This window comes from Manis javanica, chromosome 11, assembly GCF_040802235.1.
Source record: "Manis javanica isolate MJ-LG chromosome 11, MJ_LKY, whole genome shotgun sequence".
NCBI classification, from domain to species: Eukaryota; Metazoa; Chordata; class Mammalia; order Pholidota; family Manidae; genus Manis; species Manis javanica.
The window spans coordinates 89253915-89269043 of record NC_133166.1 but is presented as its reverse complement, the minus strand read 5'-3'; the positions used below and the strand labels follow the sequence as shown (position 1 = coordinate 89269043).

Below are 15129 nucleotides of genomic sequence, written 5' to 3'. Positions count from 1 at the left end.
CACTAGAACTGACACCTGAGCAAGGCTTGGAGCATGAACTCTCCAGGTGAAGACAGAGGTAAGGGCGCTTCAGGCAGAAGAAACAGCATATGCAAAGACACGGAGAGATGAGAGGAAGCATGGTGTGTTCTGGAACACACACACGGTCTGGGTGGCTAGGCTGCAGTGGTGAGGAAAGACAGGGTAGAGCCAGGGGCCAGACCTGGAAAAACCTCACATGGTCTGGTAAGGAGCTGCTGAGGGCTATTAATCAGAAGTTACAAGATCAGATCTATGTTGTAGAAACTGACTCAAAGAGGAGCCTACTCTGGTTGGGGGTGGGTGGAGATGGAAGCAGAAAGATGCAGACTTTTAGACAAATATTAGATGTATTACTCATCACATTTGGGATCTATGCTCTAAGGAAGTGAAAGATATTATCAAGAAGATTAAGAGGGGACCCTGACCTTTTATTAGAGTTCAGGAAGGCTTCCTGGGAGAAGTCATGTTTAACTCAGACCTGAAAGACAAGCAGGAGTTTCCTGGGGAGAGGGGAGCAGGGAGAAGGGAGGAGAGCCTCCCAGATGCAGGTTCAAAGGTTAAAGAGCCACAGCCACGGGAGGATGTGGGAATAGCCAGCAGGGCCAGGTGTGAGAACCACTGCCCACTGGGAGGGCACAGGAGACCCACACCCGGGCAGCCCCTGCCCACGCTTTCACCGCACACCTGGCTGCACACCAGCCCAGAGGAAGTAGTTCACTGAGGTATATCGTGAGTCCTTCTGGGTAAGACAGTTTCTTTATCTTCTTTTCTCAGTTGTTGAACATTTATTTCTTTTGTTTAGTCCTCCCTGTACTTGCTCCCACCTTTCCTTGGCCATGTGCTTTCTATCTTTCCCATTTAGCTTATATTGCTGATAATTCCTCTATTACACTAAAGGTATTGTCATTTCCCTCCAGGGTTTACAGAGATCAAAGCTCTGATGGCAATACACCCAGGCGCCATGGCTCACACACACACGGAACAAACCTAACCTCAGGAGAAAAGTGAATTTCTGGAGCACAATGTCACTCTAGGCTTTTCTCTCCAGCTTACGATCTCTTTGCTTCTGCTTATTCATTTGGCAGGTGTTTATTGAGCACTGACCGCGTACCAGGTGCACGTCCCCGGTGCACTGGAATTTTCATTCAGCCTGCATTCCCTTCCCTACTTCAGCCTGAAAAATGAAAAACTCTATTACCACAAATCAGTCACCTGCTTCGTCTGCCCCAATGGAGGTGGGGGTGGGGTAGGAACAGAAAAACAAACATAATACCTGGAAATCCCTGGACCAGAACAGGGCTTTCAGAAACCCAGTTGAGAATTAGTGCACTGCTGCTGGTTTATCCTCTTGAGCACACGGGGAAGGGGCACCTGAGCCAGCTGCCCTGCTCACTCACTCACTCACTCACTCACTATGTACTGAGTATGTGTACCATCCTAGCCATTGTTCTAAGTAGAGGTATCCCCCACTTTCTGAAAATTAGCACTATGCCACTTCACTTTTGGGAAGACCTACATCAGTACCTATTTTCACTAATCAAAAGACATCTGAAGAGGATTTTCACATTTACGAAGAAGGCAAAAAACAAAAACAGCTTTCAGCATTCGTTTTGCAGCGAGCCTGTACAGAGGCAGCGTGTACTCCGGCAGGGAGAGCGGCCCAGCCAGGCCATCCCCGGGCCCATACTTGGCATCAAGCTGCCATAGCTTGGCACTATCTGTGAGCATTTTTGCTTTATCTCAACTCATTTTGTGCATCTGTTAGCAAGATGTGTCCTAAGGTATCAAAAGCCTAAGAGAGGTTATTTTTTGGGTCTGGGAAGGCTCAAAAATTTTTCCATATAAATTAATGGTAACTGCCTCTTTGCTTTATGCCAATCCAGTCCACAAAAGGTTTCGTAGGAACATTCTACTTTTGGACAGTCGGGAAACCTGTATCAGGAATATAAAGATCAAGTGATATTCCCTCAAAAAATTCAGAGTCCAGTGAGGGGAGACAGACAAAAATCAGTTAAAATACTGTGACAAACTCCATGAAGGAGAGAAGCACAGGATGCGATGGGAACACAGAGCAGAGGCCCCCAGTCTGGCCCAAGAAAGGGTTGGAAGCGGCTTCCTGCCAAGGCAACTCCTGAGGTGTGGACGGATGCACAGACATTAGCAGGTACAGAAGGTGAGAGGGATGTTTCAAGTGAAGGTTTAAAGTCAGACAGTATGGGGCTTGATTAACTGCAAAGACAAGGAAAACGGGGGCTGCGTGTTAGGAGAGTGGTGAGAGGTGAAAGCAGTCAGATCACAGGAACCCTCTGGCAATATCAGGTGACGGGAACTTTATCCTAAGGGTGATCCCTGAGGGACCAATGGCAATGCTCAGCGAGGGGGCAGCACAGCTAGATTTGCATATCAGGGGGACCATGTGGGGAAAACCGTGCCAGGAGGTCACTGAGGCAACCCAGGTGTGAAGTCACTGGTGCCAGCCTAACAGAATTGCTGTGGCCAGGGAGAAGTTTCCAGAATGACCAGGCAGTAGACTCCAGGACTTGGCAGGGGTGGCAGACTTGAGGGAGAGGAAGGGGTCTAGGCTGAGCCCAGGCTGGGCAGCCGGCGGGGCCCCCTGTGTCCAGGGGAACCCAAGTCCCAGGGATCACTGTGCGGCAGACACCCTTTCTCCACTCAGGGCTCCTGGGGCAGCAGCCTCAGCACTTCATCGACCCTTTCCCCTCCTTCCCACGGTGGCTACATCACCTCTGGCCTCACTCACCCCTTGGCTGGGCCACTGGGACTCACCAGATGCAGGAATTGTAATGACGGGGCTCTCTTCACTTTGGGGGTGCTGGTGTGAGAAGCCAGGCCAGGTGCAGGGGGCTGCAGATGCTCCACACTGTAGCTATAGGTCTTGCCCAACCTGGGCCTCGTGCCCTGGCCCAGGGCCAAGAAGAGCTTTTTCAGCCCCAGGGTGGAGGTGAGGCTGCTGCTTTTCTTGTTCCTGCTGGAAGGGACAGCTGAGGGTGCGCCAGCTCCTGCACTGACCCCTGGTGAGGCTCTGAAATACAAGGGTGGACGTGAGGTGGGCAGGAGAGGCTGGGGCAGATCACACTTTTGGGTCCTATGGGTCCCAGATGGGCCAGCACCAATGCCACATGGAGGAAGTGGCAGCCAAGCTCTGGAAGAAAGGCCGAGTGGGCTTCTGCAGGTACTCTGCTTGGGGAGCTTTTAGCGAGAGCAGCTTGGAGAAGACCCTTGGCGTTACACTCACTGATGGGTTCACCCAATCATTCGTTCATTCATTCATTCACCTCTTATAGACCCTGGGGCATGCAGTAAACAAGACAGACAAGGTCCTCATTCTCAGGAGCTTATGAACACAGACAGTAAACAGAGGAGAAAACCCACGAGTGCCTGAGGAGCAAGGTGAGACCGAGTGACAGCATGGCCAGGGAAGGTCTCTCTGAGACGACAACATTCAAGCTGAGCGCTGAACAGCAAGGGGCCAGTCCTGTCCAGCCTGGAGTAAGAATTCCAGGTGGAAGGAAAAGCTGGTGCCATGGCTCTAGGGCAGGAAGAGGCTGTGTGTTCAAGAACACTGGCCATTCGGAGTTGGATGCAGTGAGCAAGGGAGAAAGTGGTGCCAGATGAAACTGGACAGGTAGACTGAGCACCGGACAAGGCTTTGGCTTCCATTCCAAGTGGGGTGAAAAACCACTCAGGGTTTTAAGCAGGAGAAATGACATCACTTACTAAAGGTTTTAAAAAGAAAACTTTGACTTACATGTAGGCAAGAAACTGTAGAGGCAAGAGTGAAGACTGAGAGCAGGCAGGGGCTGGGAGCCAGGAGCAGGAGAGGAGGAAGCAGCCAAGGAAACGCCCCGAGCTGGGGCTTGAGACCATGGGGGCGATGGCGTGCTTGCAGGACCTGGGGGAAGCGGTTTTTGTTTTGAATGATGGAGAGTCCAGCTTGGCCTCCCAGGAACCTGAGTGGAGATGTCGGGGAAACTGGATGTGTGAGTGTGAGTTCTGGGGAGCACACCGTGCTGGAGATGCACATTCGTCTCTCGGTGGCATGTGAAGCCGTGGGCTGCATGTCACCAGGAACCGTGTGCAGTGGAGAGGCCCTGGCCAGCATACTGGCTCACGAAGGCCTTAGGGTCCAGGATGAGGACTCAGACCCTCAGGGCTGAAGAACAGAATGGAAATGTGAATGCCGGCTGGTTTCTCAGCATCTGGTTGTTTCCATGCCTAGAGTCAGGAGTAAGTGCTCACAGTCAGGGGGCCCCATCCTGGGAGCACCGAGTATGGGGACTGTCACATCAGCTGGCCAAGCACAGCACCTGGAGCTTGAGGCCTTCAATGAATGATCAGTGAAGGAATAATTAAGTACATTAGACCAAAAATGGTTGGGAAGGGGCCGTAGGGGTGCAATGCTTAGACCTCAGTTAGGAGCATGCCCAGGACGTGGGAGAAGTGGGCTTAGTCCCTCTAGGGGGCTCTCTCCACCCAGCACCCTGGTCCCCTGGCTCCTATAGTCAGGGCTTTTGCTTCTGTCACTCACCGGGATGACACATGCCCTCCAGAACTCAATTCTGTCCTCTGCAGGCCTCCCTCTGGTTCCTGGCCGGACTCTGGCTCCTCTGAGGTCAGGGAGAGGGTAATGCTCATGGGGTTGGTGGTGCCAACAGCTGCTGAGCCCAGAAAGCTCCGGAGTCCTCCTGCAACAACCACAGCCCTCGTGTGTCAGGGACTCCTCCCTATAGGTCACAGCAAGGGGAGGGGCATTCCCAAAGACAGAGGCGGGGGCCCCAGAGGGAGCGGGAGGTGGGGGCCGCAGGAGAGCCATGGAGGTGGTGGGGAGACACCTGCCCAGCAGGGATTGTTTCCTGCTGTAGCCCCATCACCTCCCAGCACAGCGCCTGGTACACAGCAGATGATTAGTAAGTGTCTGTGAAATGAAGGGGCTGCTTGTGATAATCACGTCCCTCCTATATCAAGAGATGCAGTTCAGAGCAGGGGGTAGTTTTTTATTCCTGGGACAAGAGCCACAATCTTGTCGGCTGTGATGGCTAACAGCTTTAATGGCATCCACTCTTTTGGGAGCTTCTGTAATGTGCTAGGCAATGAGGTAAACCTTCTACAGAGATTATTTTATGGGTTCTTAGGAAACAGGTTCCAATACTAGCCTCAGGTTACAGAGAAGGAGCCTGGAGCACAGGGGGGTTATCTGGGCATGTGCCCAGGACCTCCAGGCTGGTGAGAGGAGTCCCGCCTGGCCTCTGCTCCAGGCCCTGAGAAGGTGAAGGCCGGGATGTCCAGAAAGCACCTTTCACAAGAGAAGCCCTGCAGGAAGTGGCTGGGGCAGCTGGCAGGCAGCCTTGGGCCAACCCATGGGAGGAAAACACACCCACGAGGGATTTAGGGCCTGCACCCTCAAGGTTAAAGCCAGCAAGGGAGCAAGGGCGCGTGGGGGAAAGTACCTGTGTCACACATGCAGTGGAGAGGGTATGGCATCCACGTCCTCAGCTGGGTCAGATGGCCTGCCATTTCTCTGCCCTGTCCTCTGTGGAGTTTCCAAGCCCTGGACCCCTCCCGAGCCATCCCAGCCCCAGAGCTGCCATGGCCACAGACACATTAAGGCAAGGCTATGTGGGGCAGGCCTGTCATCTCTGCCTCAGAGTGAGCAGCTGAGTTTCTCACCCTAGATCACACGTGTGGACCAGGCCTTAAGGCTGCTGATGCCCAAGATTTGTGCACAGCATGAGGACCCCTTCCAAGGGCAGAGGTGATACCCTCTATCCTGCTGCAGTCCTGCCTGCTGAAACCCCCAGATGACCCAGTGGTGTGGGAGGTCTGGGAGGGCCCTGCCCGTTGCTCACCGTGCCCTCCAGACAGCATGTCTGCTGGCCATGAAGGTCTCAAGGGCAGGACTCCTACTGAATTAATTTACTCACACATTACCCATACTGCTTAGTGTGGTGCCTGCCATGTAACAGATGCTCAATAGATACTGAATGAATGAATGCATGAAATGAAGATGTTGAGGGGAAAGGTCCTCAGCCATGTGATTACTAGGCATGAACCACTCCGAGCAAAGAGCAAACCCTCCTCCTGCTCTGCTGGTAGTAAAATGCCCTTCACACCCAGGCCTGCAGTAGCCACGGAGCTCGGAGCTCCTGTACACACCTCGGGTCCCTGCAGTCAGCGCGCATCACCACTGCCTCCCCACATTCTGCCTCTCCAGTGCGAGCTGGCTAACCTGCCTCTAGGCTGATGTTGAATCCTGCACCCAGCCAGAGACCCCACAGCTTCCCAAAACACCCGTGCTCTAAAGGGCTCCAAGAGGTTGCTGGAGAGTGCGGGGCTAGCTATCTGCTAATGCGAGTAAGTGCAGCCCGAGAGAGTGGTGGGCCACATACTGGCCTGGGGGCTCTGCTCAAGGATTGCCGGGGACTGGGAGCAGCCCTTACCATCTCTGCGGTTCTCTAGGGGCAGCTCCGGCTCCTGGCTGCAGGGGCCCTTCTCCACCCTGCCCCCAGGCGTGGCTCCTCCCCAGGGCTCCTGCAGCGCAGAGGGCCCACTGTTGTTGCAGTTGGTGGTGGACAAGGCCAGCAGTGGGTGCCTGACCAGGGGGCTGCTGGGCTGGGCCTGCAGGGAGTCGAGTTCACAGGTCCTAAGAACCACACTTCTTGAAGGAGGCACGGGAGTGTCCACAAGCTCTCCCTGGTCACCCAGCCTGCAGGGTCCGGCCAGGGCTGCCTTCCCATGAGACACGGGTGAAGTGGTTTTCCTCAAAGAGGGTGAGGCTGGCACCCAGTCGTCAGGGGTGAGGGAAGCGGTTGGCTGCTGGGCCTGACAGACCTCTGCCTGGGTCTGTTGGGAGGAAGTGCAGACAGTTTCCAGAGACAGGTGGCTTTCTCTACCCTGGGCTTGTCTGCCTGGCCCTGAGGATCCCAACTTCATGCAAGAGGTCGTGGCAAAGGCTGCCCAGCACGGAGCCCGGAAATCCACGGGCTGAGCACGGTGACTTCCTAGTCCTGGTCCAGGCTGCCACTGGGACCCCAGGGAAGCCCTTTTAGATTCCAGGGCTGGAGGCCTTGAGAAGGCATCTCCTCTGGGAAACAGAGTCCCCTCAGGCATCTGCCCTCTGCCCTCTTGCCCCTTATCTCCAACCTCCAGGTGATCAACTGCAGACAAGTAGCACAGGGCCTGAGGGATCCCCGGCAGCTCTGTTTCTGCCTTTCGGAACTTCCTGGGGCCTCCTCGAGGCCTGGAGCCCCGCAGGCGAGGGCGGCTGGCCTTGCCGGGCTGAGGGGTCCCCACCTCCTCACTGTCGGTCCTGCAGCTGTCGGAGGTGTCTGTGCTGTCCAGGGCAGAGTCCACTTCCTCGGGGTGCAGTGGGTGGCCAATGTGCGTTTCCTGGCTGCGTTCCGTGTGGAGCCCCTGCTCAGCAGGGAGGAGCCTCACTGGGGTGCTGGGGCCCCAAGAGCTGAGGGGCTCCACTTGCACCTCCTCCACCCCACAGGCGGCCTCACGTTCCTGGAGTACCCGAGGACCTGGGGGTGCCTGCCCCTGGCCAAGGTGTGGGTCCTCCATGCGGCTGCTGCAGGCACAGCACTTCCCCTCACTGCCCGGGGCGGGAGGCGGTGCCAGGAGGCCCCTCTGGTCCTGGCTGCCCACAAGCCTGCAAAGGGGCCCTTTGCCTGCGTCCCTGCACCGGCAGCCCCCACTTATGTAGTGGGCAAGGTTGGGCTTGCAGCGCAGGGGGCCCGGATCCACCCTTTGCAGTGCAGAGCTCAGCACCTGGCGCTGGCGCTGCTGCAGCCTCTCCAGGTAGCGGGACTCGGCATCACAGGCCGACTCGTCCTCAAAGCGGACGTGGGATGGCGAGGTGCCGGGCTTGGGCCACTGCCCGCTGCTGGACTCTCCGCTGGAGGAGTCACTCGTATTCCCGTTCTGGAGGTTGTCTCTGAAGGCAAAGGTCATTCTCGGGTCCAAGGCTGGGCTTCTCCCACCATCTCTGATGGGGAGACAGGAGAGTCGTCACCACAGGAAGATGGGGAGAAAGGCACCTTGGGGCACAGGTGCCCCGTGGTAATTACCACCCCAAAGTTACCCCAAATCCGGTTTCCTGGGGGGGTCAGGCAGCAAACCAGAACAGCTTAGGAGCCCATCCTGATCCTGAGACACACTAACAAATTCTTTACATTTGGCTTCCCTGTTGCCTGGCTCAGCCTGTGTTAAAATGAAACATCATTAAGCTCAGGACTGTACTGAGGATGATAGGAAGTCCTGTGCTGGGTGTGCGTACGCATCCTGAGAATGTGAGCCTGGCCATCATGGGCATCTGGTGCAATGAAGGAACTGTGGCAAAACAGAGTTATTTGTTATAAAGCTTCAATGGGAAGAGGGTATTTTAAGTCTCTATGGAGACTGTGTGGGACCTGAAGTCAGGGTTTCTAAGCATTCCTGCTCCCAGAACATTTCCATTTGGGCTTCCTAATCATCTTGCTTAGACAAAACTTAGAGAGTGGCAAAACTATTGTTTCTCTTTGGACTTTTCAACCTCTGTTCCCACATGGCTCCCGCCCTTTCGCAGTCTCATACACACTCTCATCCGGACAGGCTGTGGCAATTACTGTGCAAGCAAGAGTCCCCATCCTTTCGTGCTCTGGGAGACACTGTGGCTGGTGGTCAAACTCCTGCTCTGCTCAAGAAAACAAATGTCACCTGTGAGGCCCACTGGCCGTTCCGTAGCAAAGGCTAGTGAGTAAGGACCATACCTCTCCCTTCCTTTCCCCTGCAGCAGCCTCCCCACCAATCTAAGTGTTTGGGATTCACCACATTTCTCTCATTTTTCACTTTTATCACTCACACTGGACCCCTCTGTGCTCTCTCACCCAGCCCCTCTGCCCCCGTCAGCTGGCCCTCGTGGAGCACTGCTTTATCACACCAGCCCCCAAGGAGGCACAGGATCAAGTTCACAGTCTTTGGGGTAAAAATACAGGCCCTCCACATTCCTCCCTGCTTTCCCCTCTGTCTCCCCCACTCACTTGTAGGGCCTCCAGGCTTCTCACCCTGCCCACCTCATGCAGCCCTCCCACCGTTTCCTGGACTCTTTCTTAACCTGCCCACATTTGAATCCTCTCATTAAATCTTAGCTCTCATATAGACACCATGTTTGATAATTAATTTATATGTCAACTTGACTAGGCCAAGGTGCCCAGTACTTGATCAAACGTTATTCTGGATGCTTATGTAAAGATGTTTTTTTGGATATAATTAACATTTAGATTGTGGCTTTCAATTAACGCTGACTATCCTCTGCGATCCGGTGGCCTCATGCAATGTTGAAGGCACTATTAGAACAAAGGCTGATCTCCCCTGAGCAAGAAGCATTCTGTTATCAGACTGCCTCTGTATTTTAACTGCAACTCTTCCTGGATCTCAAGCCTGCCAATCTACCTTGAAGATTTTGGACTTATCAAGCCCTGATGATCACATGAACCAATTCCTTAAAATAAATCTTTCTTCCTTTACATATACACACGCATCCTTTAGCTCTTTCTCTGCAGAAACCTAACTAATAATAAATCTCCCTCCTCTCAACACCTGTACCAGTCACTTGTCATCACAGGTTAGTGCTGGAAGGGCCTGCCTTGAGCACATGGTCCTTCCTCATTCCTACAAAGGAGTGGTCACCTGAGACAGTTCATGGACTGACCAGCACCTGAGCAGCTGGGAAAAGATTAGCTGTAAGAAGTTTTTCTCCCTCAGAAGGAGCAATGAAAACAGAACTAGACACTGACCATGCTGGTGGTCACGCCCTGTCTGCAGACAGGAGCCTCTGTTTTAGGGATCTGCTACTTTCTTCCAATTACCCAGAAATGTACCTCTCCAGACAGTTTTCTATGCTGCCATACTTTCTGTGTTATATCAACTGTTTTTAGTCCTCCAAAGCACCTCTGAAGCTTTCCCTGGCTAAACCCTCCTTCTCCCCGTCCATCTACTATAAGAATTAAACTCTGCTTCAACACATACTATTCATAGCACAATGCTCAGGCTTGCCCTGAAAGCCCAACAACATAATGAAATGTGTGTGGAGCAGCCAGTGGGTTTACTAATCCCTCCTCTAACTGGATGCTTCAGTGGTTCTGGAAGAAGGATACCAGTGCTCTCAAAAAGGCTGCCTTACAGTGGATTCCTTCCTCACCAGATTTACAGCTACCCAACAGAAGGAAAACTATGGTATGCAATTAAAAGGAAATGAGTTCAGATAAGAGCAGGAAGAAACCACCTGTACTTCACAATTACTGTCAAAACATGCCATGTTAAATCCTCCCTAAATCCTACAGCCTACAAGTGCCACGGTGCCTGTGCTGGGGGCCTCCCTGGAGTCTGACACGAGGCACTCCCTACGTGTCTACACTGCCCTGTGGTGCCATGGGCAAAGGGAGCCTGCATACCCGCTACTACTCCTGACTCCAGAATCTTCCCCCCAGTGGAAAGAGTGGCCACTAGAGGACTTCTAGAACTATATATGGCACTTATTGGACTGACAGTGCATCCTTCCAGACTATTCTTTTTGCATGGATAAATGGCCTAGCCTGTCTGGCTCAAGTGAACATGACCAGTGACCTGGAGGTATGGCTGCTGCTAACCACCCTATTCCTCTGCATCTCAACAGTAAAGCCCCTGACTAGCCTCACAGCCCTGATGGGTTGGAATGGTCTGGACTGCTGATGGAGTGGAGTGTGATGTGTATGTATAGCAGCTGCCCTGTGGGATCGGAGGGTGGACTGAGAGGTCAGAGTTGAATTGTCCAAGCCTGATTCCCTGAGAAACTGCAGGGGAACTAGCTTTGGCTGAAAGCTAAGGCACTCACTCACCTGTGCCATGTCAGATAGACAACAACCTCAAATCTTGGACCCCAGGCCTCTGATCACATCAGGAGAGGACTTTGTGCTTACCCAACTGTGAATGCTGAGCTGGCAGAATAAAGCCGAGCTAAGGTCCCATGTCACACTACACGTATCCTAGTCCCCAGTTCACACCAAGCAGGAGTAAACCCTCCCTAAATCCTACAGCCTACAAGTGCCACAGTGCCTGTGCTGGGGGCCTCCCTGGAGTCTGACACGAGGCACTCCCTAGGTGTCTATACTGCCCTGTGGTGCCATGGGCAAAGGGAGCCTGCATACCTGCCACTACTCCTGACTCCAGAATCTTTCCCCAGTTAGCTCTGCTCCAGGAGAAATTTTTTTTTTTTTTAAAGAAACTATTGCTAAGCAAGTGGATCTGCCTGCTTTGAGAGCTAGGAAGATCCTCTGCTTATAAGGGCTGCACTGTGGATTATTGCAGTTTGATTGATTTTCTGCTTGTTTCACCTGAACCTGTGCTGATGACAATTTTTTGTTGGTGACTGTGAAGCCCTGGAGCCCCTGAGGACCCCTCCCACATGTGTGTCTCATTAGCCTTTCAGGCTCCAAGGAAGGAACTGTGGGACAATCACTCTCGTGGGGTGACTGTCCATGTGGGGTTTCCGTGTCTACTCTCCAGGGCATTCTTGCCTGGGAAGGGAAGACTCCAGCCAGAGAAACAGCATCACCAGCTCCCCTGACATGCACCAAGGGAGCCCTACCAGGGAGAAGCTCTACTCTTGCTGCACAGGTAGGATGCCCTCACTGGCCAGGCCTCCCAATGCAGGGAAGGACCCCAAAGCAGGGAAAGCCCCCCATGAAGGGAAGCCCCCCCAATGCAGGGAAGGCTCCCCAAAGCAGGGAAAGCCCCCCCAATGCAGGGAAGGCCCCCTCAGTGCAGGGAAGGCCCACTGGGAGATTTGGTACACAGGCTTAGATATGACCACCCCTGCGCAGGCCCTGGAGGGCAATGCCCTGCTCTGCTGACAGGATGCAGGCTGTACTTTCTGCGGAGGGAAAAAAAACACCCAGCATCAGAGGCAGTACATTCTTAATAATAAGGGGGTCCGGTTCCTTTCAGCCACATCAGTGACCTTAACTTCTACATATAAGATGGTGAATTGAGCCTATCTGGAATTCACGTCAAAGGTATAAATAACACTTTTTGTCTAACCTTCAGCTCAGTTACTGAAACCTAGTGGCCTCCACCAGCAGTGCTGGGAACGGTGTGCAAAGTTTCCGTGAGGACTCTGGAGACAAGCATGGAGCTGATAAGGCACTTCCGCCGTGAGCAAACACCATACCTGCGCCAAGCTCCCCGAGGTGAGGCGCTGAGACACCGCCACCGTCCCCTGTCTCCGAGAGGACTCTGTCTGCCTCAGAACCTGGACGTGAACAGCCTCCATGGGAAGCTCCTTCCCGAAGGCCGACTTTCTGTAATAATGCTATCTGGACCACACAATCAACACAACCTACACAAGCACTGCAGTCTCATCACAGCCACGAACTGACATGGGACAACAGCACCTATGGCATCACCTTTCCAGGCCCTGCAATGTGCTGGCATGTTCTGCCTTTCAGACTAGGAATACCAACCTAGGGGTGCCAGTCCCCAAAACAGCAAGAGATTGTGTTTCTAGGAGCTGCTCAATTTCTACATTGACTTGCTTCCAGAAAATGTAGCTATTGCTATCTTTTCACCTCCTGGAAAAGCCTGTCTATTCAGGCTTGCCCCAGCCACCTCCAGCCAGACCTGGGATAAAGAAGGCCTTATGCAGACTGCTCTGCCTGCCCCCCACCTTCCATCCATCTTTCACCAAGCTGCTCTTTGGAAGGAGTGATGCCTCTGGGCTGGAAGGGGAGTGGGGAGCTTCTGCATCTGACTGAGGCCTGGGGCCTGTGTGGCATCTCCATGTTAACTCAGCATGGCTCTCTAGGGTGATTTGACAAGCATAACCTTTAGAAGCATCTGTAGCAAGCCATCTGGCATTGATTATTCAACTACACTCTGAGGATTCACCAGTGCTGCCAAGTCAAAGTAATTCTTTTCTGGACACAGCAGCTGCTAAAGTGGGTCACCTTGCATTTCCACAGCATTTCTACAGCCAGGGGACAGCCTGGCAAAAGGGAGCCTACTTCAAGGTGAGTGACTGGAGCTGTGAGCTGCTGACATGATAAGAGGAAGTATCCAAGAGTCTGTTCACAGAGCCCGGGCTGTTTTGCCGAGAGTCTTGCCTATTTTGAGGCTACCCAGTGCAACCTAAGTACCTGCAGAAAGTGCAGTGGGAAGTCTGAGGCTCCAGACCCCATGCATATGTGGGAAAGAAGGCTTAGCATGTTTCAAAGAAGCCATACCCATTCCTAAGTATGTGCCCCCCAGAGGGACACAAGGCACAAAATGTGGAAATAAAAGGGTAACCTATGTGGCACCTCTTGCCAGGATTTAGGGTCTCCTGAGCCCCTCTGCTAAGCGTCAGAGTGTCAATGAACACAGAGGCAGGCCACAGCCCTCTGCTCATACTGGTGCCATGAAGGTCCTCGGCCTTCAGAGTGGGCTCAGTATCCCCCACCAAAGAGCACATAGGCCAGGTCCACTGAGAATCCTCATTCCCTGTAGTGCCCTGTGTTGACAGAAACCAGCAGACCCAGCAGCCCACTGTCCCAAGGAAGCCATGGGCCTTGTCAGCCACAAAGACGGTCCTGCTTGGGCCTAGAGCAATTTGGCATGGGCTGGCAGGCTCTTTCGCAGGCCCAGGTGCACCCGCTCTGGTGTGGTGAAATCTACATGTAAGTGGTTCCTTGAGGAGCATGGTACACGGAACAGATATGATGTTGGGGTGAGATGTCACTCAGGGAGCAGCCATATATGTGAAGTGCTGGTCTAAATGTCCTTGAACTTGTTCTTTTCCTGTCTCTTCATCCCTGATGAGCTCACCTCCACCCATGGCTCCAGCATCATGAAATCATTGTAGTGCCCAAATCTGCAGTTCTGACCTCTTTCCTCCTCTATAGATCCCCTATGCAAGTGCCTGATAAGTATCTCAAAGGATGTTCTGTGGGCAACCCCTCCAAAGCCTGACCCTGCACCTAGGCTTTACCCTTTGGCTAAGACTCCACGAACCTCCAGATACCAAGTTAGAACCCTGGGCTCTGTCCTGGATGCCTCCCCTTTCCCTACTTTCCACATCTAGTTAATTATATAATTAAGGGGTAACACTCACATCATACTCACTACCTGCCAGGTGCTGTTCTAAAACTTGACATGTATTAATTCATATGACCCTCACAACAACCTTTGAGACTGGCACTATTATAATTCCCACTTTGCAGATGAGGAAACTGAGGCACAGACACTTCCCTAGAGCCTGTAAGTGGCAGAGCCAGAATTTAAACTCAGCAGTCTGGTTCCAGATTCTTAAGTACTTCTCTACTGCCTCATTAAGCCTGCTTATTTCTGGCTTTCGGCGATCTCGTCTCTACTCCCTCCTCCTGACCGCATCTCGCCAGGACCATGGTGCAGTCTCCTCACTGCCCCCAGTCCCCTGTGTCCAACACATCCCTGTGTCCAGAATGGTTCTACTGAAATGCAAATGAGATCTGCTTCCACCTGCTTCAAATCCTTCAGTGGCTCCCAGCTGTCAGGATGACATCCAAATTGTCCTGCCCATGACCAACCCCCACTAAGCGATACAGCCTTCATGCCCCACACCCCAGCATGTCCCGGACTCCAGCCCGGCCTAACTCCTGAGCACAGTGCTTCTGCTCATGATTTCTGCCCTGGGAGGCTCACCCTGACCTCCTTCATGTGCCCAGTGAGTATGTGCATCTCTTTCAAGCCCCAGCTTAGAAGCTACCTCCTCTCAAGCCTCCATGTCCTTTCCAGACATGCATGCACATCTTTCCCCCTCTACACCACAGTCCACAGCATTGTTATTGATCTGTTTGCCCGTCTTCCTCCCTGGATACTGTGATCTCTGTCCCCCCAGGGGGCTTAAAGTATGTTTTATTCATCTTCCAGTCCTCACTGCCTGACACTCAGTAGGCCCTCAGTAAAGCTGTGTTGACTAAATGAATTGAAACAAGTGCCTGACATGGGAAACACACACACAGACAGTCGAGAGGAGTGGACAGTGGCATTCTGGCTAGATCCCATCTCTTCTCCCCACCACAGCCTGCTCAGGCCACCGTGGCCTGGGCCCCACTC

General features: G+C 53.1%; 1 protein-coding gene and 1 long non-coding RNA gene across 16 annotated transcripts in view; one reads left to right on the top strand and one right to left on the bottom strand.

The window, feature by feature from the left end:
• The window catches only part of KIAA1614 (KIAA1614 ortholog), a 33120-nt gene that overhangs the window by 7200 nt on the left and 10791 nt on the right, over window positions 1-15129 (bottom strand). For 8 of the 12 annotated variants that reach the window (XR_012122818.1, XR_012122821.1, XR_012122819.1 and 5 more), the window contains exons 5-8: window positions 6480-8029; window positions 4571-4727; window positions 3791-3934; window positions 2809-3064 (exon numbers count right to left, since the gene is read on the bottom strand). Coding sequence is in view for 6 of the 12 variants with exons in the window: in XM_073216837.1 (XP_073072938.1) it covers window positions 2809-3064; window positions 3791-3934; window positions 4571-4727; window positions 6480-8029 (2107 nt within the window). In the remaining 6 variants the exon portion in view is untranslated. Of the gene's footprint in view, window positions 1-1013; window positions 1196-2808; window positions 3065-3790; window positions 3935-4570; window positions 4728-6479; window positions 8030-15129 lie in introns of all 12 variants that reach the window. The other 4 variants (XM_073216840.1, XM_073216838.1, XR_012122822.1 and 1 more) reach the window with 3 other exon arrangements.
• On the top strand, window positions 4737-15125 carry LOC140844466 (uncharacterized). Of its 4 annotated transcripts, none has more exons than XR_012122826.1 (5): window positions 4737-4949; window positions 8635-8775; window positions 8914-9004; window positions 9303-11676; window positions 12106-15125. It is a non-coding gene; the product is annotated as an uncharacterized lncRNA (long non-coding RNA). The 4 variants fall into 4 exon arrangements; XR_012122824.1 differs by having other exon boundaries at window positions 8635-8779; XR_012122827.1 differs by lacking the exon at window positions 8914-9004.